Here is a 25,193-nt window from a genome sequence, read left to right as displayed (position 1 = left end):
GAAGTGGCCTTAATAAAATAGGAGACAAAAATATGTATTGAAATGTAAAATAGACAGCTAGTGGGAAGCTGCCACATAGCACAGGGAGATCAGCTCGGTGCTTTGTGACCACCTAGAGGGGTGGGATAGGGAGGGTGGGAGGAAAAGGGAGGAGATGTGAGGATATATGTATACATATAGCTGATTCACTTTGTTATACAGCAGCAACTAACACAACAATGTAAAGCAATTATACTCCAATAAAGATGTTAAAAAAATGTATGTATTGAATATTTACCACATTCCAGGCATTGTGCTAAATGTTTTCACATGTGATATATCACTTAATCCTTAAAGCAATCCTGTAAGCAAGGTGTTATTTTTCCTGCTTTCTACAGATAAAACTTGTCAATTTCTCTTCTCTCACCTTCATTCTCGGAAATTCTAGTTCATAGTTAGAGGTCATGGCATAGAAACATAATACTGAGTTAGAAATTAGGAGACCCGGTTCTAGCTATGGCTCTGTGACATGCTGTGTGATCTTCAGAAAGTCACCTCCTGTCTAGGTGGTTTAGTAACCTTACATGGGAAATGAGAACATGAAAACTATAGGATATGGTGTATTAGATCAAACTCCTCTCTCAAAAAATAAAGAAGCAAAAAACATTTACAATAAGGCTGAATCTTCTGACAGATGTGCCTTGCATTCAGACTCATAGTTATTCTCAGAAAGGTAGGTATAAATTATATTTTTGCAAATTGACTCCTAACTTATAGGTCCTTAGAGGAAGTTGCCATTTGAAAGAACCCTATAGTTAATTCTGGAAATGAGTGTATGCTCTAGACATAAACTGCTTGGGCTCAAATTTTGGCTCTGCCACTTAAAAGCTATGTGACTTTAGGTAACTTAATTAAACTCTGTATGCCTCAGTTTCCCCATCTCTAACATGGAGATAACTATTATACCCATCTCTGAAGATTATAACGAGGATTAAGTGAGTTGACATTTGTAATGCATATAGAATAGTATCAGGCCCATGGTAGCAGGTTAGTGTGTATGTGCTGGGATAGGGATGAAAGCCTTGACAGTGTAAATAGCTGTTGACTTAATGTACCCATTTTGAACACTTGGATTTTTGGATATTGTATATTTTTAAACTGGAACACACCAATATAGTCATGGGATCCCGCCCCCAATTAACTCAATGTCTAATAGTGTTTTAAACTTTTTCAAAGGAGAACAAACTAATTACCTCATATTTATAAATCCACAAGGTAAAGGAAAACTATTTAAAGCTGGGGAATGTTATAACATATAATGTAACTTGTGGCAGTGCAAATTCATACTACCATGTTTAAAATGAATGTAGCAATACCAATCACCAAGAGTCTTAAAATATTTAAAATATATCTCAGTAATTATACTTACTCTAGACTATTCAAAGGAAATAATTCCAAATCCAAAAAAAAGATTTATTCCCCAAGATATGTTTTTTATTTTGTTTTAATAGTAGAAAATTGTGGGAGGCAATTTTATCTTTGGATTAAATATCCAAAGATAAGGATGGTCATCTCTTATATAGCCATTAAAATATATATACAAATCCTAATATAAATTTAAAACATTCAAAAGTAAACTCAATATGATTACAACTAAATTTTTTAAATGACGCTATATGTGGACCACCACCAACAACATAGTACCAGGAAACTAGAAAAATATACTAAATTACTAAAATATTAATAGCTTTTATCTCCAGTCCTCTGGGACACTAGTATTTTCTAAAATTTGTTTTCTTTATGATTTTGTGTTTTTTTAAAACGTATTTCAATGAACACGTATTAGTTTAAAATAAAAGCAAAGAACATACCAAAATGGTCAGACACTGGCGATATTCATGTATAGAAAAACTGTTCTACCAATACAAAAATATACACAGTGAGATATTGATTAATGAATCCTCTGAGACCACCACTCTTTTATAACGAAGTTTGCTATGCTTAAGTAAACAAATGAGCAAACAAAACCACTTTTCCACCACAGAGACTAGTTTCTAGACTGAAAAAGGAAGTCTGGGAGAGGTTGGAGAATGCCTGCAGGCTCGTGGGAACTGTCCACCAGAGAGGTGCTGACAGCACTCCAATCTTGGGAGATTGTAAAAGCACCCTCTGGAGGTTGGGAGCCCACAGCCCAATTCCCTTTCCTCTTTCTCCTCTTTCCTGACGTCTCTCCTTTCCCATCATCTTGTTGTACTTTTCTTCCTTCCTCTCTGCCTCTTCCTTTCTCTGTTTGTCTGATAACTATGGAGATTGGAAAAAATGACCCTGGAAAGCATCTAGGATAGTGTCTAACCTTCGTAGATGTTTAATCAAGCTGAATTCTTTTTTCCCTTCCTTTTATTTCTCTAGTAAGAATTTCTTTCTTCTTTTGATTTCCTCTTCTTTTTTTTTCTATTTTCTTTCATTTCAATCTCTTCCTTATTCTCATTCTTCTTTCTTTGGGAAGAGTAACCATATAGACAAGAAAAAGGTTGCTTTCTACCAGATGATTCTTTTCCTTTGAGGGCTGAAGCAGTTTTTGCAATGTCTATACATTCACTGGAAAAAGCAGGTTCCAGGACTTTACAATTTTTCCAAGAGCCTTTCCCTATCCTTTAATAAAGGATAAAGGTACCTGGCGCACCTAGGGGCTTGATGGTTTGATTCGGTTGAGTTGTTACATTAACAAATGAGTATCTGGAGGGAAGAGAGAGGTTTTGTAAGGTATGAGCCATATTTCAATAGAATCTTATTTTGAGTTAAAAAAAAGAAAGTAAAGGAATAATTGCAGAGAATATAAGACTTTACAAAGTACTTTTATTAAGGAATAAAAAATATTAGGGAAATATTAGGTATTATTAGGATATTAGGAAATATTAGGGAAAATAACATCCTATAGTTTTATGTTTTGCCTTGGAAATGGTGATTAGAAAAGGGAGAAGGAAGGGAACAGGACACACGGGGGCTGCTGGTCCTTGAAATGCAGCAATGAACAAGATAAAGGAAAGAGAAACAATATATAGGATGCTGTGAAGTTACATTCAGAACTTGGATCTTTGCAGGTGGAGAAAATAGAGTTACACAAAGGTACAGCTAATGCCTATTTTCACATAATGACACAGAAACTACTATGAGAAGAAAAAGCCTTTCAGAAGGTCTCCTTTTCCACGGAAAGCCCATTCCCATAAGCAGCATTATCTGGTAATACCATATGGACTGGGGCAAAAAGAGAATTGAAGCAACAGGAAAACTTTTTTGAACGATGGTGTTCTAATTTCTCTTATGAGACCTTAAGCTCAAGTGGGACTATGGTTTTCTGTATTTTAGGGAACGAAGTGGAATTACCTCTCTCAATAGATTTGTAATTCCTGGAGAAAAGGAATGGTGTCATACTTATATTTGTATCTCTAATGCCTATCACGGTGCCTGGGATAGAGCCTAGTACAGAAAGACACTTCACATTTATAGTCATAAGTAATATAGTCAGTTAACTAAACTGAATGACAACCAGGGTGCAGCAAGGGGGAGGGGCTGGAGATTGCTAAGTGACAAAATAAAATTATTTGGGGTTTCTGCCTTGAAAGCTCAAGTTACTCAGAACCCTTCAAGCCATTACTAGGTTTGGGGGTAATAAGAACAGTTTAAGTGTTTTTTGAAATGGACAAAGTCTGGCTTACACACAAACAAGGTTTTTGACTTTGCCATACTAATTATTTTCCAGGAAAGAAAATAAATGCCCATCCTAATAAACTTATTTTCAAACTTACTGGATAATATTGGAATGAATGCACTTTTGGAGCCTCCATATTGACATAGCTCCATGAGTTTTTTTCCCACAATTATTTAAATTCTACTTTCATTGCTCAAAGATTCAGCTAAAATCCTTATTTTATACGTTTCCTTAAATCATTATTGTAATTAGTATAGTTTGACTTCGAGATCCTGGGGGCAAAAGCTGATTATTGTCACATCTCTAGCGTCTAGCATTTTATTGATTGCTCAATAAATATTTTTTGGTATCAGTTTTTCATTCATTTTTATAAACCCACTTTGTTTTCTGAATGTTTTATCATTATATAAATTGTTCTTACATTTTATATAAACACTTAGCATAGAGAAAATAACGTTAAGAGAAGTAATAATCAAGCTCATAGCAAAAATGAACAATTTATCGAAAGAAATACCCTAAGAGTAAAAGAGGTTCTTCCTATAAGCGATGAGCTCCCCTCAGTGGAGCTATGAAACTAACCAAGGCCATATAAAAGGATCAGTCGGGCTTCCCTGGTGGCGCAGTGGTTGGGAGTCTGCCTGCCAATGCAGGGGACACGGGTTCGAGCCCTGGTCTGGGAAGATCCCACATGCCGCGGAGCAACTGGGCCCGTGAGCCACAATTACTGAGCCTGCGCGTCTGGAGCCTGTGCTCCACAACAAGAGAGGCCGCGATAGTGAGAGGCCCGCGCACCGCGATAAAGAGTGGCCCCCGCTTGCCGCAACTGGAGAAAGCCCTCGCACAGAAATGAAGACCCAACACAGCCACAAGTAAATAAATAAAATTAAAAAAAAATATATCAGTCATTTAATGAATGCATACTTATTAAACACTGCATGTATCTCATTTAAATTGTACTCCTCTCAATGACATAGTAATATGTAATGCAGTAGTTATTACTGCGGCCATTTTACCTGTGAAAACACTGAGACTTAGAAAAATCATATATCTAGTAAGCAGGGTACATCCAGTTTTGAAACCCAGGCCTATACGATATGCAACTTTTCCACATTATGTTCTGTTGTCATCTGTCAAATAGTGTTGAAGAACTTCACTAGAGAAAGGCTAGAATAGAAGGCTCCATTATTTCCATATCTAAGATTCCAAGGTGGGAGCCTTACATTAGCCAGTAAATAATTAACCAACTGTTAAGTAAGGTTATAATATAATTATCAATCCCATTATATAAGGCTTTTAAGAATCATCTTATTCAAATATACTTGGCAAAATAAAATGGGATAGACTCTCTAAAAGTATTAATTTATTTTAAAGAAATTTGATTTCTTTTCCAAAGAACATTATCTACCAACACAGTCATTTAGGTATTTCACTCTATTGACATGGTTCTCTCACAAACTGACTTTTTTTTTTTTTTCTGACTTTTTTAAACTGGAACACCAAAAGGAATAAAACTTAGAGGAAGTTAAACTAAAGTAATTCCCCAACATTTTAAAAAAAAAAAAGAAGAGCGTTTGTAAATATACCAATTCCCTGCAATATGATCTGAAAATCAGGGAAAATTTAACAGCATATAAGAAACTTCTTTTGAATGTCCCAGGTTGAATGCATATTCAACAACATTCTCCAAACCAGTAGCTTATCTTATTTGATTATTAGCTGGTGTTTAATTTCCCCTGGCAAATAATTCACCTTTGTAAATAATCATTTTGCACAGCAAAGCAATTCTCATATGTTTATTGGAATAGATTTTAAACAGTAGCCATGGCTAAGATGCTGCTGGAAACACAACTAGAAGAGTAAGCGGATAGACGCGTGGGGGAAGGGTGGCAGGTTGTGTGAGGAGAGGAGCTAACAAGTTAGCTATCGGTGCTGTTCAGTTACATACATCTTCCTGACACTGATGAACACACAAACCTTCAACAACTCTCAGACCTTTTCAGGGGTTTCACAAGGAGCATCAGGCCACTGTTTAAGTGTGATCAATACTTTTGTAACTAACTCTAAGGTGCAGCCTATCATATTGAGTAAAAAACATAAATCTCTGGCAGTAACTTTACCATTAAATGATTTTATGAAAAACATCACTGAAGAATGTTAGAGCTGTGGAGGATTACCTCATCCATACCTTTCATTTTATAGAAGAAAACCCGGGCTCAGAGAAGAGAGATTCTCTAGGCATAGCCAGTATAAGACTCATGATTTTGACTCCCAATTTTTCCATTAAATCTACACCTCTTCTGAGCATTATCCATGAAGTTGAATGTATATGTTTCATTAACTCTACTGCCTAAGGTACTTGCCAGCGTCCAGTGCAGTCACTGGTGTTATCCTTCAGGACGACAGAGATCATGTGATCTTTATTCACTTACAGAAGTGAATTTTCAGTTATTTCATATGCTGTTCTCTCTCTCTCGCCTTAGAGAACCACCATAGCGGCCACAAAAGTGTTTTATACAAACAGGTGAGACAATCCCCCCCCTCCCCAAGTTTTTCATAATGTAAAGAAGTGAAGGTGTGTATCTAGGAGTAAGGGGACACGGACCCAGACCGTTCATTGGCTAAGACTGCTCAAATTACGAGTTCGATGAATCTGTCTCAGGGGGTGCATCATCGCGTCCACCAAAAAAAGTTTCAGACACTGAGCAATGAATGCTAACCTGCTTCAAAAACCTTCAAACCTCATTTCCTTGGGAACACCAATCCCCTTTACAGAAATCTGGGGTGGGACAGTTATTCACTAGAAACTCACTGAGTAATCGCGCCACCTCTGGATAAAATTTCTGAGTGTGGATTTCAAGTGGATTGTATAAGCTCAGAGAAAAATACACAATTGGGGGCAACATAAGCCTGGCTCCAGATTTTCTGTCTAAAATAAAAATAGGCTCCTCAGCTTGAAAAGTGTCAAACTGCAAACTGATATGCTCAATTTCATCTCAAGTACATCTACCACTCCAGCTAACCCTGACGGTGGGGCTCCAGGCGGTGGCAACCTGTGACGAGTTCAGGAGCTGGTGGAGGAGCCGCCAGAAACCCAGTCACTAGCTAAGTATATAAAGAGATCCCAAGCAGAGAGCCACCTAAGGCGCCCCCTTTCCGAGGCGGGCGTTATCTGCTCTTGGAGCCTCTGTACGTTACAGACCAGGGTCCCGTCACGACTGAGTTTTTAACCCAACATCAGTGAGCTCTCCCGGCCCCCAAACCCAGCCGGCTCCCAGAGAGAGCAGAGTAAGTCGTAGCTTCTGTCACTCTCCCAACAGGCAGACACATAAACAAACAACAAAAGGAACGGTTTGCTCCCCCAAGGGAGGCAGCATGCATTAAAAAGACATGAACCTCGTCCTACCTTGCATCCAAACATCAACGACAAAGTGTTATTGGTGCAAGCAACTTTGCAGTGGCAAATCATTGGTGTAAGACAGTCAGGGTCCTTAACAACGGGGCACACTCCTTCCGGGCTGCGGCAGTGGCAGCGCGCTGGGGGACCCGAACTCGGTGCTCACCCGGCACATGGAGCGAGAGCCTAGACCCGGCGGCCACTTCGATCGCTGCCCCCTGCGCCCAGTGCGGCCATCTCAGCGCCGGGGTAGAAGCAACGCCGCGGGCAAGTACCAAGCGTCTCGGGGTCTCCCTTCCCTGGGGAACAAGGCGTGGGGGGGGGCGGGGAGGGACAGAACCAAGAAGGGTTCCCCCCCACTATGGTGAATTTGGGGGAGGTAAATTTTTTTTAAAAATTAAAAAAATAAAAGGAAGCCAGGCGCTTAGAGGAGGGTTCAAAGGAGGTGGGGCAGTATGTAAAAGGATGTGCCCGCCTACTCGCCCCAGTCACACAAGATTGTCATGCGAGCTGAAGGGGGCTGAAATTATTCTCCCTGAAGGAAAAAAAAAAAAAAAAATACTGCAGCTCCCGGTTTGGTAAAAAGCCAATGGCTTGCTGCAATCCAGAGTCACCGTGGGGAGCGCCGGCCGGGCAAGTGGGGTGGGAGGGAGGGGCCGGGAGAGGGAGGGAGCGCGAGCTCGCCAGCCTAGCCCAGCCCGCCTGTGCGCTCCTCGCCACTCCGGAGCCCCTGGGGTCCGAGCCGGAGCGCTCCCGGCGCTGATGTGACCCGGAGATCTCACTCGGCTCTCATTGCCTCTGCTGCCCTAGGGTGGGCGACCTCCAAGGCCGAGCTCTCTAGGTGCGGGGGGAGGCCCGCACGGAACCTGCAGAGAGCGTCCTCGCCTCCCTCCGACTTCAGCTTGCCTGAGTGGATGGCCGGCAAAGGCACCTGGGGTAGAAGTGGGCTGGAAACGGTTTCGCTAGGGCCCTGCATCCTTGACTTCTGTGTCAGCTAGCCTACTCACTCCCTGGGTGGTAGATTTGGCCTCAGAACCACGGCTTTATCTGATACAACATTTTCCAAACTCAAAAAGGAGGAGCCCGCCCCCTTCCCCACCTTGGGTGTCTTAGAGGCTCCAAGAAGCCCCAGAAGTATTACTGTTGTTCAGGAAGCATGAATGACAAGACTGGTGGTTGCTTTATCGGTTTTTTTCTTTTCTTTTTTTTTTCTTTTGAAAGTGAAGCTGTCAAAATTGCAAAAGACCAAAAAAATTTTTAAAAATGAAAATCAGCATGTGGCTGGCCCAGCTGCAAAACTGCTTGTTGGAGACAAAAAAAAAAAAGTGATAGGAAGGTTGCAGAGTAGGAAGTGGGTAAAACTAGCACTCTTTGGGTGCCACCTAAGTGCCTGGCACTGTGCCTCACAATTGGCTGGTGGAAAGAGAGCAAGCCATCAGGATTTGGAATCAGACTCTGGCTCTGGTGCTGAGTATGGCTTTGTGTAAGTCACTTACAGTGTTTGAGCCTCTGTTTGCTTATCTATAAAGTGGGGTTATTAACCCCTACGGTACAGAGTTGGCATGAAGACTAGAGATGGTAAACAACACTTTCCTGTGGTAAGCCCTGGTAGTCCACGGCAGCTGCTCTGTACTTATATAGCTTAGCTCAAGTCTTAGCCTGAGAGGTAGATGTTATTGGACACATTTTTCTAGAGGAAGAAACTGATGCCCTGAGGGCTATACCACTTGCCCAAGTCACACAATCAATAAGCCATGAAGGTGAGATTCAAAGAAAAGTGGTGGAAGATAGTTTATAAAGCAACATCATAGGAGACATCACACACCTCTCCAGAAGGATGTTCTAAAGTCTCCAGATTTATTTGAGAACAGTCAGGCCTGTCCCATTCACATAAATGTAGTAGTTTCAAAAGTCTCTTTCTAAGTGGGCACGGAACTCAGAACTCACTTGAAACAGAGCAACAACACAGTCCTAAATATCATAGCAAACTCTGCTGGAGCCATGCCCTCCTGATGCAGTTCTACCAGAATACCAGACCACTTATACTCTAAATTAATAGAAGCCCAAATATCACTATGGGCTTCATCTTATAAAGTTCCAGTAAGAACAAAAGAACAAAAGAACTTGCAAACTGTCGAGTCAAATGCAGTACCCTATAAACTTTCCTTCACTTGCCCCTATCCAAAATACCCTAGCTTCCTGTCCCAAGTTAATGGAAACTAAACCTGATTGCATCGGAATTCTGTGGGTGTGCTTGTTAAAAAAGAAGAAAAGAAAGAAAGAGAGAAAGAAAGGAAGAAAAGAAAGAAAGAAAGAAAAAGAAAGGAAAGAAGGAAGGAAGGAAGGAAAGATGGATTCTCTGGCCTAACCCTACATTCTCATTCCATAGGCCAAGAGGATATCAAGAAATCTACATTTTTAATCAGCCCCGTGATGAGAGGAATATGGGTCCTGCCTACCAAAGTAAGACCTCTTGAAGGGAAATTAATATGGAACAAAGTATGAGCAAAGGTCAGCATGGGAAGGCAGTCAAAGTTGAGGCAAATCTGGTTCTAACTGAAGAGGGCAACTATGTCTCCGGCTTTGTGATTCTCACACAAATTTAGGTGTCCTTACCTAGTTGATTTCTCTATTAGGAATTGGGATTGATTCAATCTGGTGCATATCTAGAGGCTGCTGGGGCTCAGAAGGTCATATATATATATATGTGTGCTTAAACATACCAGGTCACATTTTAGGGGCAGAACTCTGGTCTGGTGCCTTCTGTGGAATCTTAAAGTCACACTCACAGGTTAAGTGTATCCCTTAGCATTCTTTCCCTTTATGTTAGCATAAAATGTGTGATTGTGTGAGCACTTCCACCTACAGAGCGTCTATAATTATGGCTGTTTTTCCAAAGGAGAATGGATTCTAAAAAAGTTGTACAATATTTCCCTTATTCATTAGCCTATAATTTGGATTTCAAACACCCCAAAAGTACTGTATGCTCTATATTGTGATGTTCCAATAATATCTAACACGGTCTTTCCCTAATGAATTACCCAAGTTAAGGCTGACCTCCTATTCTAGGGCAGCATTAAAGGCTGCTATGTTCAAGTTATTTCCCATTTTACAGTTTGTGCTGGTTTAGATTGACAGAACGAAATGACAAAATACAAAGAAAATATATATTTTATTTCCTTGATCTTTTATTGTTTAACTTTAATCAATGAAACTTCATTGATTAAACCTCTCTATACCTCTCTCTCTCCACACACACACACACACACACACACACGTGTGTGTGTGTGTGTATGTGTGTATGTATATTTGTTATCTGTTCATATATATCTGACAAAATGCTTTCCTTAATTCTTGTCTCTGGATAATAGCTCTGGGGTGAATTGAAAGGGGGGAGGAGGGAAAATGTTGTTTCCATGACAATGCATTCCATAGTTACAGCCAGTAACCACTATGGTTAACAAAATGAATCACTATTACCTTAAGATATGAACACGCTGCATTGTTGGTCTGAAAAGCTAATTTGGGAGTATACTGCATGGGGGTGTACTGCAATATTTTTAGGAGGAGATATTACTAAGGAATGCCAGGAGATGATGCATTTGTTTTAATAGTCAAGATAACCACCCTTAATTAGACATTTCAATGACTGGTAATATATACAGTTCTTCCTAATAATCATCACTTTTACAAAATAATACATAACAACTACACAGTAGTAAATATTTTTCCTTATTACGACTTTCCTTAAAATAGACTCACAATCACGAAAGTCAGGTTTATCAATAAATGTGACCAGTATTTAATTTTAATCTTTTATTTTTATTATCATTATTATTTCTAATCAGAAATTGGGACAAGGCAAGAGGCATTAGCTATTTACTTAACTTTTTCTTTGTTGATCCCTTTCATAGCAATTTTTAAGAGGTGGTTCATGTTGGAAGGGAAAAGAGTATATTGGACATCAGGAGCCATGATGTTTCTTCCTGCTGACTGACTTTGAGCAAGCTACTCAGCCTCTCTGAGCCCCAATTCTCTTGTCTGAAATGAGTACACTAGAGTATCTCCAAGTTTACTTCCAGGGTTGAAGTTCTCTGAGTGGTCTTACAAATATAGGACCTTAAGGATGTAAAGGAAATTTGAGAAGCCGTTTCATTCAGTCACCTGTCTTCAGAAAATAAACTCTTCTATAGTGCTTACTGTTTGATATGCTCTACTATAGTGTTTGCTACGTGCGGTGTTTTACATTCAGCAGTGTGCTGGAGCCAGATTTGACTCTTGAGAACCAATTGTGTGTATCTATTTCCAATTCTCCATTCAGTGATATCAGCTGGTAGCTTGAAATCAGCCATGGAGGAAGTATTTACACCACATAAATTGGAAAACACTACATATCAAGACTTTTTGTCTTCAGAGAAACATCTACCACCGCAGCACTGGTTTAAGTACTTTATCTTCATTAACATATTTAATCCTCACAACCCCTCAAAATTACAAAAAGAAAGAAACTGAATCACAGAGGGATTAAGTAATTTGCCCAAGCTAACAAAACTGGTATACTAGTTAACTAAATGAATCAATTAACAAAAAAGTCTTGATGGCTTTCAATTATAAACATTTATTTCTTCCTCATGTGAGACATCCTTCATAGCGTGACCCAGACTCTACCATGTTGTTCTATGAACAGAAGAGCAGCCAATATCATGTCCCTGATGTTCTCATGGCAGAAGAAAAAATGAACAATGGCTGAATATGCAATGGCTCTTAACATTTCTTTTCAGACATTAAAAACGTCTCCCTGTTCACATCTTATTAGCATGTCATGTGGCCAAACCCAGGGCCTGTCCAGTGGGGAAGGATAATCCTCTCCCAGGGAGGAAGGAGAGAAAATTTGGGAACAATAATTTACTAGATAACAGCTTAGCTGGGTGATAGAATTGAAATTTGAACCCAAGAAATCTGACTTGATGAGCCAAGTTCTTAACAAGTAGGCCACTCTGCCTGTTACTTACAGCTAACGTGTCTCTATTTTTCACCTATTTTCCATATTAGGGTTTGTTATTTAGTAACTCTTTAAGGGAGTGACTCCTATAAAGAAAGCATGGTAGATTTAGAAAACATAAGAACTTGGAGCGAATCAGATATACTTGGTTTTGCCACTAATAGTTGTGTGATTTCAACCTTTAATTCCTTTCCCTCTACTCCCTTTCACTGCAAATTACAGTCCACTTATTTTCACTTAATCTTTAGTACTGATGTCTTCATGTAATTAATTCATCAATAAGTTCATAATACAAATTATGTTTTTTTATTGTTGAGCTTCCTGAAATACATAAGGCAAAGAGGCATATAAATATGTCTTTTTGCCATCAATGCGTTTATAAACTAATTGAAGAGATTCTCATGAAATAAAAACTAACAGCAGATCTTTCTAACAGTAAGAAATTATATATAATTAAGTACTAATAAATGTACTTGAAGTCCATATGAATGCTTGACCAATCTAGTTAACTTCTCTGAACTATCATTTCCTGTTCTGTAAAATGGTATTGCTATAAGGCTTAAATGAGATAATGTATTTCAAAATGTCTGTCCCTCTTATCTGGTTTGCACTAAACACTCAGTAAATTAGAGAAGCTTTATATTAACTTCCTGAGTTTTTTTTTTTCCAATAAAAGTTTAAACCCACCCAGTATGTATAATCTCTTTATTCAGAACTCTTTAACCTTTCTTTACAAATTTTACTCTCCCAAAGACTCCTCAGGCCCTTTCTCAGGTCTCCTACATCCCTCTTACTGAGGAACACACAGTTGTAGTGAGGGTTTGTATTAGAGTCAGGACCCATAAAAACTGACTCTGAATCCATGATGCCTTCCCCATGATTGTCACCTCTTTGTTTTCTCTGTAATTTCTGAGTGTTCTACTCACCTGCCACTAAGTGTAGACCCCTTTGGGCCAGTCATGCTTAGTGACTGGTTGACCTTTATTTGAATCATACTTACCATGTTTGCTTGACCTTTACTTGGAAAAATTTTCTTATCTATTTGTAGTTTGGAACGATTGAGTCAATAAATGAATGAATAAAGAATAAATAAATATATGGGTTAAGCCAGGCTTTCCATAGCTCCCACGCAGGCCCTAGGTGAACTAGTGTAGGTCTTTTTTTGTCTCCTAATTCAGCTCTTGCCCCCCAACTTCCTCATTGAAAGGATACAACCTTTATTGAGGAAATGCCATCCCACTGATTCAGAATCAATTCTGTCATTTTGTTTTAGTAGCAAGTATTTTGAAATAATAATTGTCCTTAGCCTCAATAAGATAAAGCACAATTTTGCCTCTAAGACTTCTCATGATATTCACTTTCACTCTTAGTGCCATTTTGAAAAAGCAACTCTAAAATATCACTCTCTGCACCACCTGTAAGAATTTCCTCAGTAGGAAAAATCAAATGAAAAACAACTCTTCTTAGATCTTGCTGTTTACCAAATTTGATTTCAGTGTTGAAAGAGCAAGGTTTGGGACTTGGGTTCCAATCTTAGCTTTGATACTTACTATGTAATTCTGAGTTAATCAGTTAGTCTCTTTGACAGTTAATTTTTTGATCCATTAAAAAAGGGGAGGGGTTGTTAAATAATAACACCTATATTACAGGGTTCCTTTGAGGATTAATTAAAATACCATGTGTGAAAGAACCTATCAAAGTGCCTGGCATACATATATTTTTTCATTCTCAAAGATAGCATTTATTTTTAATAATATTTTTTCTAAATACAAAATTAAAAGTTTAGTATAGAAATGATTTAAAAATATTGTCAGGCACAAAAAAAGCAATTTGAAAGTACTCACAATTCCATTGCCAGGGATAACTAACCTTAATACTTTGGAGGTATGGTTCCAGTAATGCTTCAACAAAATTGTATTCAAACTGTGTATAACAGTGTAGGCTAATTTTGAAAATAATATATACCTTTGATACCAATCCATGCTTTTAGGCAGAAATCTTCCTATAAAAATACCATTAATGATGGCACAGCATTTCAATATTTCATGGTGTATTTCACAAGCCCTTTTTTGTCAGGGGTCAGAAATATTTCTGAATTCAATATAATGAGAAAAATTGAAATGTTCTGGTGGACAAATATTTGCACATATCCATAACAAAATTATTAGGCTAAAACTTATAGATAAGGAATTCTTGGTGTAAAGAGCATGAACATTTAAAAAATTTTAATGTATAATAGTCGATTTATGTTTGTATTAATTTATATTTCCATTAAAAATTTTATGGGACTCATTATGTTCCATAAATAATATATTATAGGAGATACTTCGGCCAAACTCTGCTGGTAGATTTTTATTTTGATTTGTCTGAAGATGCTATTTTTATTTTATTTGGTTATTTTATTGACTTTTACATGATAGTTTAGCTCAGTATAAATTCTAGGCTGCCAGCTATTTTCTCCCAGGACTTTGTAGAGTCAATCCAGTTGTTTTTTCTCTGTAAGTGCTTAATTATTTCCCACTGATCAATTTTATTAGTTGTTTTGGTGTTCTGGAGATTCACCCCAATGTAATAAGATATGGAGTTCACTTTTTTTTATCCTGTTTAGGTCTTCTTTTGATTGCTGCATCTAGGGATTCATGTCTTTAATCAATTATTAAAAAAATGTGAAGGCATACCACTTTGCATTTTTCTCTCCCTCATGCTTTCTATCCTTTTTTCCCCTTAAATTACAATCACATATATTTTTACTTTCCCTTTTTTTAAATACTTTTTATCTCTTTAGCTGCTTATGCTGCACTATGGGTAATTTCTTCACGTATCTTTCCATTTCTTAATTTTGCCTTTGGTTCTTTAAAACATTTGTTTTGTTTTAAATTTTAGTCATTATACTTTCAGTTCTGAAAGTCCTACTGTTTTTATTAAGATATAATTGAGATATTAAGTTGTGTATGTTTAAGGTACACAATGTGTTTATATACTCATATATTGCCAAATGATGACCTCTGTAGTGTTGGGGAACACCTTCATCACCTCATATAATCACTATTTATTTTTTGTGGTAAGAACATTTAAGATCTACTCTTTTAACAACTCTCAAGCATATAGTTCAGTATCACTAACTGTAATCACCATACTGTACATTAGATCCCCAAAACATACTTATCTTATAACTGAAAGTGTATACCCTTTGACCAACATCTCCCCAATTCCCCTACTCCTCAGCCCCTGGTAACCACTATTCTACTCTCTGTCTCTATGAGTTTGGCTTTTTTCGATTTCATATATAAGTGATATCATACGGTATTTATCTGTCTCTGACTTATTTCACTTAGCATAATACCCTCAAGGTCCATCCATGTTTTTGCAAATGGCAGGATTTCCTTCTTTTTATGGCTGAATAATATTCCATTCTCTCTCTCTCTCCATATATATATATATATATATATATATATACACACACACACACACACACACACACACACACACACATCTTCTTTGCATTATTCATCTGTTGATGGACACTTAGCTTGCTTCTATGTGTTGGCTATTGTGAATAATGCTGCAATGAACATGGGACTGCAGATGTCTCTTCAATATCACTTTTCATTTCCTTTGGATATATACCCAGAAGTGGGATTGCTGATAGTTTAATTTTTAATTTTTTGTGGAACCTCCATACTGTTTCCACAGTAGCTATCCTGCACCAATTTACATTTCCACCAACAGTACACAAGTATTCCCTTTCCTCCACATCCTTACTAAGACTTGATATCTCTTGTTTTTTTGATGATAGTGATTCCAACATGTGTGAGGTGATATGTGTGAGGTGATATGTCATTGTGGTTTTGACTTGCAGTCCCCTGATGATTAGTGATGATGAGCATATTTTCATGTACCTGTTGGCCATCAGTATGTCTTCCTTGGAAAAATATCTATTCAGTTTTTCTGCCCATTTTTAATTGGATTGTTTGTTTGTTTTTGGTACTGAGTTGTATGAGTTCTTTATACATTTTGGATATTAACCACTTACTAGGTATATGACTTGTAAATATGCCTCCCATTCTGTAGATTGGCTTTTTGTATTGTTGACTGTTTCTTTTCTGACCTGGCATCTATTATTAATGAATGCTTAATAGTATTCACTTGTTCACTCATTCATTCCTTTATTTATTCATTCATTATACACCAAAACTAGCTGAGAAAATTATTTCAAATATATGTCAACCAAACACAACAAAATTCCTGTGAAATCACTAATTCTATTTTTATACTGTGTTTGCCCATCTGTGAAACAAAGGCAGATTGTTCATTGTCCAAAAATAAATGCTAAATACGAGTTCAACTTTGAGAGCAGCAATTCAGGGGAAGACTGTGTCAAAAACATGGCTCACTTTAAATGGCTTTATATTGCCACTGTGCTTCTTTACTACAAATAGATTTTCCTTATCAGCTTTCTTTCATCTGAACAATAGATGGCTCTTCTAGCTGCAAGAACTAAATGAGGTGACTTACCCTGAAGAACACCACTCTTTTATGTTGCAAGCAGGGACCCTCAGCTAGTCATATCCAAACTAAGTGAAATGATTACTCAATGAAACAGTTGCTCACTTGAAACTGTGAAGACATTAGGTCTCTCTTACAATCTCCAGCTACAAACCAAAGAATTAAGATTATGACACAGTTATCTCCTTTTCTCTTAATAAGGTGCAAGCATGCTAGTTAAAGTCCCTGATGGCACTGAATTATAAATATAGCCTAACTAGATTTCCATTTCCCATTTGCTTAAAATAAGATCACTGTAGGAAAACTATTTTTTGGTACAATGTGTGAATTACTCCTATTGTAAAAATGCTGGTGCTCTCTTCCTTCATTACAAGGACAATCATTCTCAAGTATAATGTGTTGGAAGATCTGAATTGTGTTTGCTAAAGTTGATAGCATATGACCATAGAAAAGCCTTTGCTGGGTTCATGATATTAAGCACATTCACTTTATTTCCCCTTTTTGGTTCCCAATTACTATTTGATTATTCATTAGTTCATTCAACGAATATTTTCACATGTCTATTATATTTTAGGCAGGAATCTAAGTTTGGAATACAAGTACAGATCAATACAATCTTGACCTCGTGGAGATTACAGACCAGTGAGGAAGGCAGATTGGGATAAGTGCTTTGAGCATATCTACATGGCTCTATGAGAGCATATAGGGGGAATCTCATTTAATAAGGGAGGTCAAAGAAGACATAATTGGGAAAGTGATTACTGAGTTGAGATCAGAAGGATGAGTGGGAATTTACCATACAAATTGAGGAAGGAAAAGAATCTCAAATAGAAAGAACATACAAAAAACACTTGGTGCCAGAACAAGGAGGGCAGGAAAGAACCAAGATTAGCTCACAATAGGTAGAACACAGAAAACAAGGGGAAACATCAAGTGAGAAGAGGCTGAAGAAAGTAGAGGTCAGATTATGCAGGCTACAATTAAGATTTGTGTTTTGCTCTAAAAGTCTTAGGAAACTACAGAAGAGATATTTTAAAGCAGCTTTATTGAAGTATAACTACAAATATTTAAAGTGTACAATTTGATAAGATTCAATATATGTATACATCCGTGAAACACTCAGCACAATCAAGATAGAAAACATATCTATCACCCTCAAAAGCTTCCTCATGCCCATTTATAAACCCTGCCCCTAAAACTCTTTCCTACTTCCCCAACTCAAAGCAACCACAGATCTGCTTTCTGTCATTATAGATTAGTTTACACTTTCTAGAAATTTATATAAATGAAATCATATAGTATGTGCTTTTTTTGTCTGATTTTTTTTCACTCAACATATCTATTCTGAGAGTCATCTAGGTTGTTGCATGTGTCAACAGTTCATTTCTGTTTTTTATTTCTGAGTAATATCACATTGTAAAGATACACTACATTTTGTTTATCCATTCACCTGTTGATGGATATTTGTATTGTTTCCAGTTTTTGGATATATAACTGTCATGAATATTTGTGTATAAGTCTTTAAACAGATATATATTTCCTTTTCTATTGGATTGGGATAAGGTTATGACATGGCAGATGTATGTTTACATTTTTTTTAATTGTCAAACTGTTTTCCAAAGTGGTTGTACCATTTCACATTCCCACCAGCAGTGTACGAGAATTCCAGTCCCTTCAGATCTAAGTCAACATTTGGTGTGATCAGTCAATTTAATTTTAGCCATTCTCATAGATGTATAGTAGTATCTTGCTGTAATTTTAATTTGCACATCCATAATGACTAATAGTGTTGAACATCTTTTCATGTCTGTACTTGCTGCTTGTATGTCTTCTTTGGTAGTTTCTATTCAAATCTTTGGTCATCTTTGAAAGTGAATTGTTTCTTATTGTTGGTTTTAAGAGCTCTTTATATATTCCAGATTTAAGCTCTTAATTAGATATATGATTGCACATATTTTCCCAGTCTACAGTTTTTATTTTTTCATTCTTTTAACGGTGTCTTTGTCCAATTAATTTTTTTTTATCGTTCATATTTTTTATGTCCTATCTAAGAAATCTGTGCCTACCTGAAGGGTACAAAGATGTTCTCTAATTTGTAGAATTTTTGTAGCTCTAGGTTTTACATTTAGGTCTACAATAAATTTGGGGTTAACTTTTATATACAGTGTGAGGTATGAATCCAAGTTTATATTTTTATATATGAATATCCAATTGTTTTAGCACCATTTGCTGAAATGCCTATCCTTTCTTTCTCCAGTGAACTGTGTGCCTTTGTCAAAACTCAGTTGTCCTTATACATCTGTTTTATTTCTGGACTCTCAGTTCCTTTCTATTGATCTAATTGTCTACCTTTACACAAATACCATCTTTATACCAGCTTTCTTTCAGAGCTCTTTTGACTCTCATAGATACTTTGAATTTCCATATGAATTTTAGAATTAGCTTGCTGATATCTACAAACACTTCTACTCAAATTTTGGTACGATTTTGTTGGATCTCTAGATCAGTTTGGAGACAATGAACAACTTAACAACGTTGAGTCTTCCAACTCAGGAGCAAGGTGTCTCTTCATTTATTTAGATCATCTTCAATTTTCCTCAGGAATATTCTATAATTTTGAAAGTATAGCTCTTTCACATCTTTCATCAGATTTATCTGTGTATATTTCATATTCTATGTTATTGTAAATGGAATTGCTTTATTGATTTCAATTTTCAACTGTTCATTCTTAGTATGTAGAAATACAATTGAGTTTTGTATATTGACTTTTATGCTGCAAACTTGCTAAACTCACCAATTTGTCTGGTAGCTTTTTTGTTATTGTCTATTCCATAAGATAATAACATGTCACCTGCAAATAAAAAGTCACACTTCTTCTTTCGTTTCTTTTTCTTGACTGAAGATGCTAGTAGAACATCCAGTACACTAGTGCATAAAAGTAGTAAGAGTAGATATTCCTCCTGTCTTGTTCCTGATCTTAAAGGGAGAGTATTCAGTCTTTCACTATTAAGTACGTTATTAGCTGTAGATTTTTCATAGATTTTTTTTAAATTTATTTTATTTATTTATGGCTGTGTTGGGTCTTCGTTTCTGTGTGAGGGCTTTCTCTAGTTGCGGCAAGTGGGGGCCACTCTTCATCGCGGTGCTCGGGCCTCTCATTATCAAGGCCTCTCATTATCAAGGCCTCTCTTGTTGCGGAGCACAGGCTCCAGACGCGCAGGCTCAGTAGTTGTGGCTCACGGGCCTAGTTGCTCCGTGGCATGTGGGATCTTCCCAGACCAGGGCTCGAACCCGTGTCCCCTGCACTGGCAGGCAGATTCTCAACCACTGCGCCACCAGGGAAGCCCTTCATAGATTTTTTATTCAGTTGAGGAAGGGCCCTTTTATTTTGTTGAGAATTTTTTTTTTTTAAATCAGAAAGAGATACTGGATTCTCTCAGAGATTTTTTTCCTACATCTATGGAGGGGATTATTTTTCTTAGTTTATTAATATGAGATTTTTGAATATTAAACAACTCAATGTTCTTGGGATAAATCTCACTTGGTCATGATGTATTTTAATTCTAATATAGTACTGGACTCCATTTGCTGATTTTTTGTTTAGAATTTTGCATCTATGTTTATGAGGGATATTAGTCTATAGTATCTTTTTCTTATATTTGTCTGTTTTTGATATCAGGGTAATACTAGCTTCATAGAATGAGGTAGAAGATATTGCCTCCTCCCATATTTTGGAACAGTTTTTAGAACTGTTCCATAGATTCTGATCTGTTTGCTTGTTTTTCCCATAGAGATATATTTGTTGTAAGAGACTGTAAAAATAATACCATAGAACTGGTATTATTTCTTCTTTCAGTGTTTGGTAGAATTAATCAGAATGAAGCCATCTGGGCCAGAAGCGTATGTATGTGCATATATCTTCTATATACCTTCCTACATATGTATGTGTGTGTGTGTGTGTATATATATATATATATATATACATATATACATATATATACATATATGTGTATATATATATATATATATATATATATATATATATATATATATACACACACACAGAGAGAGAGAGAGAGAGAGAGATTTCAGAAGGAATAGGGATGTGATATTATATTCATATTTCAAGAAAATCATTCTGGCTGCAACATGGAAGATTGGAAAGGGGCACTAATGACAGTGGGTCAAACATTTAGGAGGCACTTCCAGTAGTGCAGACAACAGATAGTGAAGATTTAGACTAGAGTATCACCAGTAGAAACAAAGGAAAGTGGTTAGATTCAAGGAACATTTTAGAAGTAAAAGTGAGAGGCACTGGTGCAGAATCAAATATGGAGGGAAATGAAGAATGACTTCTGGGTTTCTGGTTTATATAACTGGATAATTTGTAATGCCATTCACTGATATATGCTATACTTAAACAGGAGCAAAACAGAGTGTGTGTGTGTGTATGGGGTGGAAAGACATCACTGTTATTTTTTGTTTGTTTGCTTGTACATTTGAATTTAAGGTATCTTTTGTAACTCTAAGTTGGATACATGTATCTAGACCTCAGAGTAAATTTCTAGGATAGAAATAAAAATTTATACATTGCTTATAATGGGTTTTACTAAAACTTTGGTTATGGATGATATCATCTAACATCTTAGAGAAGAGCATAAGAAGAGAAAATTTCTGAGGATCAGGCTTTGAAGAACTCCAATATTTAATAATTTTCTTTTTTTCTATTTTTTACCCTCAGACCCCCTATTTTTCTTAGTAGCCACTCTGTTGACTATGCTTGACCCTTATATGATGTCCCCTTTTTCAATAGTGTAGAAACCATCTAGGTTGGGCCTTACTTGGTGCAAGGGAGGCAGCAAAGTGGTGTGAAAGAATAAACATTGCAGCCAGAAAAAATAAAATGTAAGAACACGATAACTGCAATATCTACAGGGCTTACAGTTAGTCACCTTCTTGATTTCAGCCTATTAGGAATTCTGATCTGTTTGCTTGTTTTTCCCATAGAGATATATTTGTTGTAAGAGACTGTAAAAATTATATTTTTCTTGTGATATTAAAAGATATGAATGGAATAAAAACTCAAGAAGAAAAGTTCAATATTATTAGTCATCAGGGAAATGAAAATTAAAACCACAGTGAGATACCACTGTACATCCATTAAAATGACTAAAATTTTAAAAGCTTGGTAATTTCAAGCATTGATGAAGATGTGGAGGAACCGAAGCTCTCATACACTGCTGGTAGGAATGTAAAATAGTCCAACCATATTGGAAAGTAGTTTGGTATTTCTTAAAAAGTTAGAAATGAATATAAGAGTCAGCCATTCTATTTCTAGGTACTAAAGAACAATATTCACACAGATTTGTACACAAATGTTTGTAGAAGCTTTTTTCATAATATCCCCAAAGTGGAAACACCCACATGTACATCAATAAGTAAATGGACAAACAAAATAAGATACATCCATACAACTTCAAAACCATTAATCCAATTGAAAGAAGACAGACACAAAAGTGCTCATATTGTACAATTCTACATACATAAAATTCTGAAAAATAAAACTTAACATATTGTGCTGGCTAGACCTAGAGGTAGAGGGAGGGAAGGGCTGAAATGCAGCATGAAGAAGCTTTCAGGGGTGATAGAAACTATCTGTATCTTTATTATGGCAGTGGTTTCACAGGTGTCTATATCTGTCAAAACTCATCAAATTGTAAATTTTAAATTGGTGCACTTTATTATATGTAAAGCATACCTCAATAACATTTATTAAAATATTTTAGATGATTTAAGATTCAAGATCAAAGAATTACATTAATTTTCTAGGTGAATTATCAAATTAAACACCAATAGTGTAGGTTTTAACCAAAGCAGCTCTTAGCTTAATTTCTTCCTGTATGGGTATTACATAAGCTGGTGATGCCCTACTTTGTTAGAAGATAGAATTCTACACTGGATTCAGTTTTCCAGAAGTAGAAAAATTTACTCTATAAGTTTGCTAAGACCTCTCAAACAGTTACTTTGTACATGCTTACATGAATTTTACCTAAGTTTTAAAAATATTTCATATCACTAGGAAAATATATATCTTTAAAAATGAAAAGTTTCTGATGATTAAAGCTGAATGTTTTATAGTTGAAAATTGAAAAATATTGATGAAGCAATGAGTATGTGATTGAAGAATGAAAATTCCCTGGCTCAGGAATCTGAGACTTTTGTTTGAATGTTGATAACAGCCTCCATTTCTGACATCTGATAGTAGACCAGTAGAAGAAAAGCTAGGTGCAGGATCTACCCATTTCTCACAAAACAGTATCAAACTCAAGCTTACCTACCGAAAGCTTGCAGAAGATCTCATACAAACAAAGCTGCAAGAAAGGTCACCACATACCCAGGTTCACCCTGGGAACCTCCCTCACCAGCTGAGAGATCCACTGGGACAAACAGGGAGCTTCAGAGGCTGGAGAGGAGAGTGTGGAAACTGGTCTGTGGCCCTGCAGGGTAGAGAGAGACCAGCACAGACAGTCCTGGCCATGCACTTGCACATCCCAGCCCAAGACATGCGTCTACTTATGTGAGCAGCACCTGGGTGCTGAAACTTGGGTTTCAGGGGACAGATCCAGGGAGAGGACTTGGTTTGGCTGTGCAGAGACAGCTGAAAGGAACTGGAGTGTGTGGCCTGGGCCACAACTGGGGGCGCATACAGGATGGAGTGTGTGTCCACCATAAGAGCCCCATTGTCAACACACAAAAGGAGGGGCATGGATATGCCATAGCAGCCTCATTGTCAGCATGCTCACAGCAGGGTGTGGCTCCAGCTTCCACTGGTTCTGTGAACTTTGTGAACACGCACACTTGGAGGCAGGGCTGAAATCTGAGCTCACTACCAGCAATCCCACTGTAGGCACAGGGAAGCGGCTCATACAGGTTCTCACTCTTGTGGATTTTTGGACCAGGACCACGTACATGTGCATGAGGGATGACAGCCAATTATCTGCAGGCTCAGGGGAGGTGGCTCCAGTGGGTTTACATGCTGGTGGCTTTGTGAGCTCACATGCATGCCTAAGGGACCTTTGAGCCAATTACCAGAGCTCCCAAGCAGAGGCAGCCACTGAGGGCAGTGCCAGCAATAGTGATCTTTGTGAGCGCACACACCAGGTGGAAGGCAGCATCACAGAATTGCACGTTCTGGTGGATAGTTCCTGAGGAAGAAACGCAGCATCTCCTTTCCCAGCGGGAGTGCTCCAGTCCTACCTACCTCATGCTACTGGGTAGAATTGGATCTAGGGGCTTCTACTCCAACAACTGGAGGGCAGACACTGCTCCCAATTGGTCTGTGACAACCACAGAGCAAAGATGAGGCCCTGTTAAACATTGGAAGCTTTAGCCACAGTAATCAGACAAGAAAAAGAAATAAAATGTATCTAAATTGGAAGGGAAGAGGTAAAATTGTCATTATATGCAGATGACATGATACTCTATATAGAACACCCTAAAGACTCCACACAAAACCTATTAGAACTGATAAATGAATTCAGCAAGGTAGCAGGATTTCAAGATTAATATTAAGAAATCTGTTGCCCTTCTTTACACTAACAATGAAATATCAGAAAGAGAAAGTAAAAAAAAAATCCTGTTTAAAATCACATCAAAAAATAAAATACCTAGGACTATACCTAACCAAGGATTTGAAAGATTTATACGCTGAGAACTGTAGAACATTGATAAAGCAAATCAAAGATGATTCAAGGAAGCAGAAAGATACCCCATGCTCTTGGATAAGAAATAATATAGTTAAGATGGTCACACTATCCAAAGCAATCTATAGATTTAATGCAATCCCTATCAAATTGCCCATGACATTTTCACAAAACTAGAAAAAGTAATCCCACAATCTATACGGAACCATAAAAGACCCAGAATTGCCAAAGCAATCCTGAGGAAAAGGAACAAAGCTGGTGGCATAATCCTTCCAGACTTCAGACAATACTACAATGCTACAGTAATCAAAACAGTGTGGTATTGGCACAAAAACAGACATACAGAGCAATGGAACAGAATAGAGAGCCCAGAAATAAACCCACACACTACAGTCGATTAATCTTGACAAAGGAGGCAAGAATATACAATGAAGAAAAGACGTTCTCTTTAGCAAGTAGTATTGGGAAAGCTGGACAGCCACATGTAAATCAGTGAAGTTAGAACATTCCCTCATACCATACACAAAAATAAACTCAAAATGGCTTAAAGACTTAAATATAAGACATGACACTATAAAACTCCTAGAAAAGGACATAGGCAAAACATTCTCTGATGTAAATCATAGCCATGTTTTCATATGTCAGTCTCCCAAGGCAATAGAAAAAAAGCAAAAATAAACAGATGACACCTAAACAAATTTATAAAATTTTGTACAGCAAAGGAAACCATAAACAAAATGAAAAAACCTACAAAGTGGGAAAAATATTTGCAAACAATGTAACCATCAAGGGCTTAATTTCCAAAACATACAAAAAGCTCATACAGCTCAATAACAAAAAAACAAACAACCCAATCAAAAAATGGGCACAAGACCTAAATAGACATTTCTCCAAAGAAGA

The 25,193-nt window shown here is 37.2% G+C and overlaps 1 protein-coding gene and 1 long non-coding RNA gene across 10 annotated transcripts in view; one reads left to right on the top strand and one right to left on the bottom strand.

Moving 5' to 3' along the window:
- The window catches only part of DLG2 (discs large MAGUK scaffold protein 2), a 2,066,111-nt gene that overhangs the window by 1,223,389 nt on the left and 817,529 nt on the right, over nt 1–25,193 (bottom strand). The window contains exon 1 of one of the 9 annotated variants that reach the window (XM_082410137.1): nt 7,092–7,370. The exons of the other annotated variants lie outside the window; for them this stretch is intronic. Coding sequence (XP_082266263.1) covers nt 7,092–7,154 — 63 coding nt within the window. The 5' untranslated portion in view covers nt 7,155–7,370. Of the gene's footprint in view, nt 1–7,091; nt 7,371–25,193 lie in introns of those variants that run through there. 9 annotated transcript variants of the gene reach the window in all.
- LOC309636788 lies at nt 15,912–19,994 on the top strand. The gene is made up of 2 exons (XR_014250230.1): nt 15,912–19,614; nt 19,930–19,994. It is a non-coding gene; the product is annotated as an uncharacterized lncRNA (long non-coding RNA).

The sequence above is a fragment of the Balaenoptera physalus genome (assembly GCF_965194825.1).
Source record: "Balaenoptera physalus genome assembly, chromosome: 10".
Classification (NCBI taxonomy): Eukaryota; Metazoa; Chordata; class Mammalia; order Artiodactyla; family Balaenopteridae; genus Balaenoptera; species Balaenoptera physalus.
This window is presented reverse-complemented; position numbering and strand designations above follow the sequence as displayed.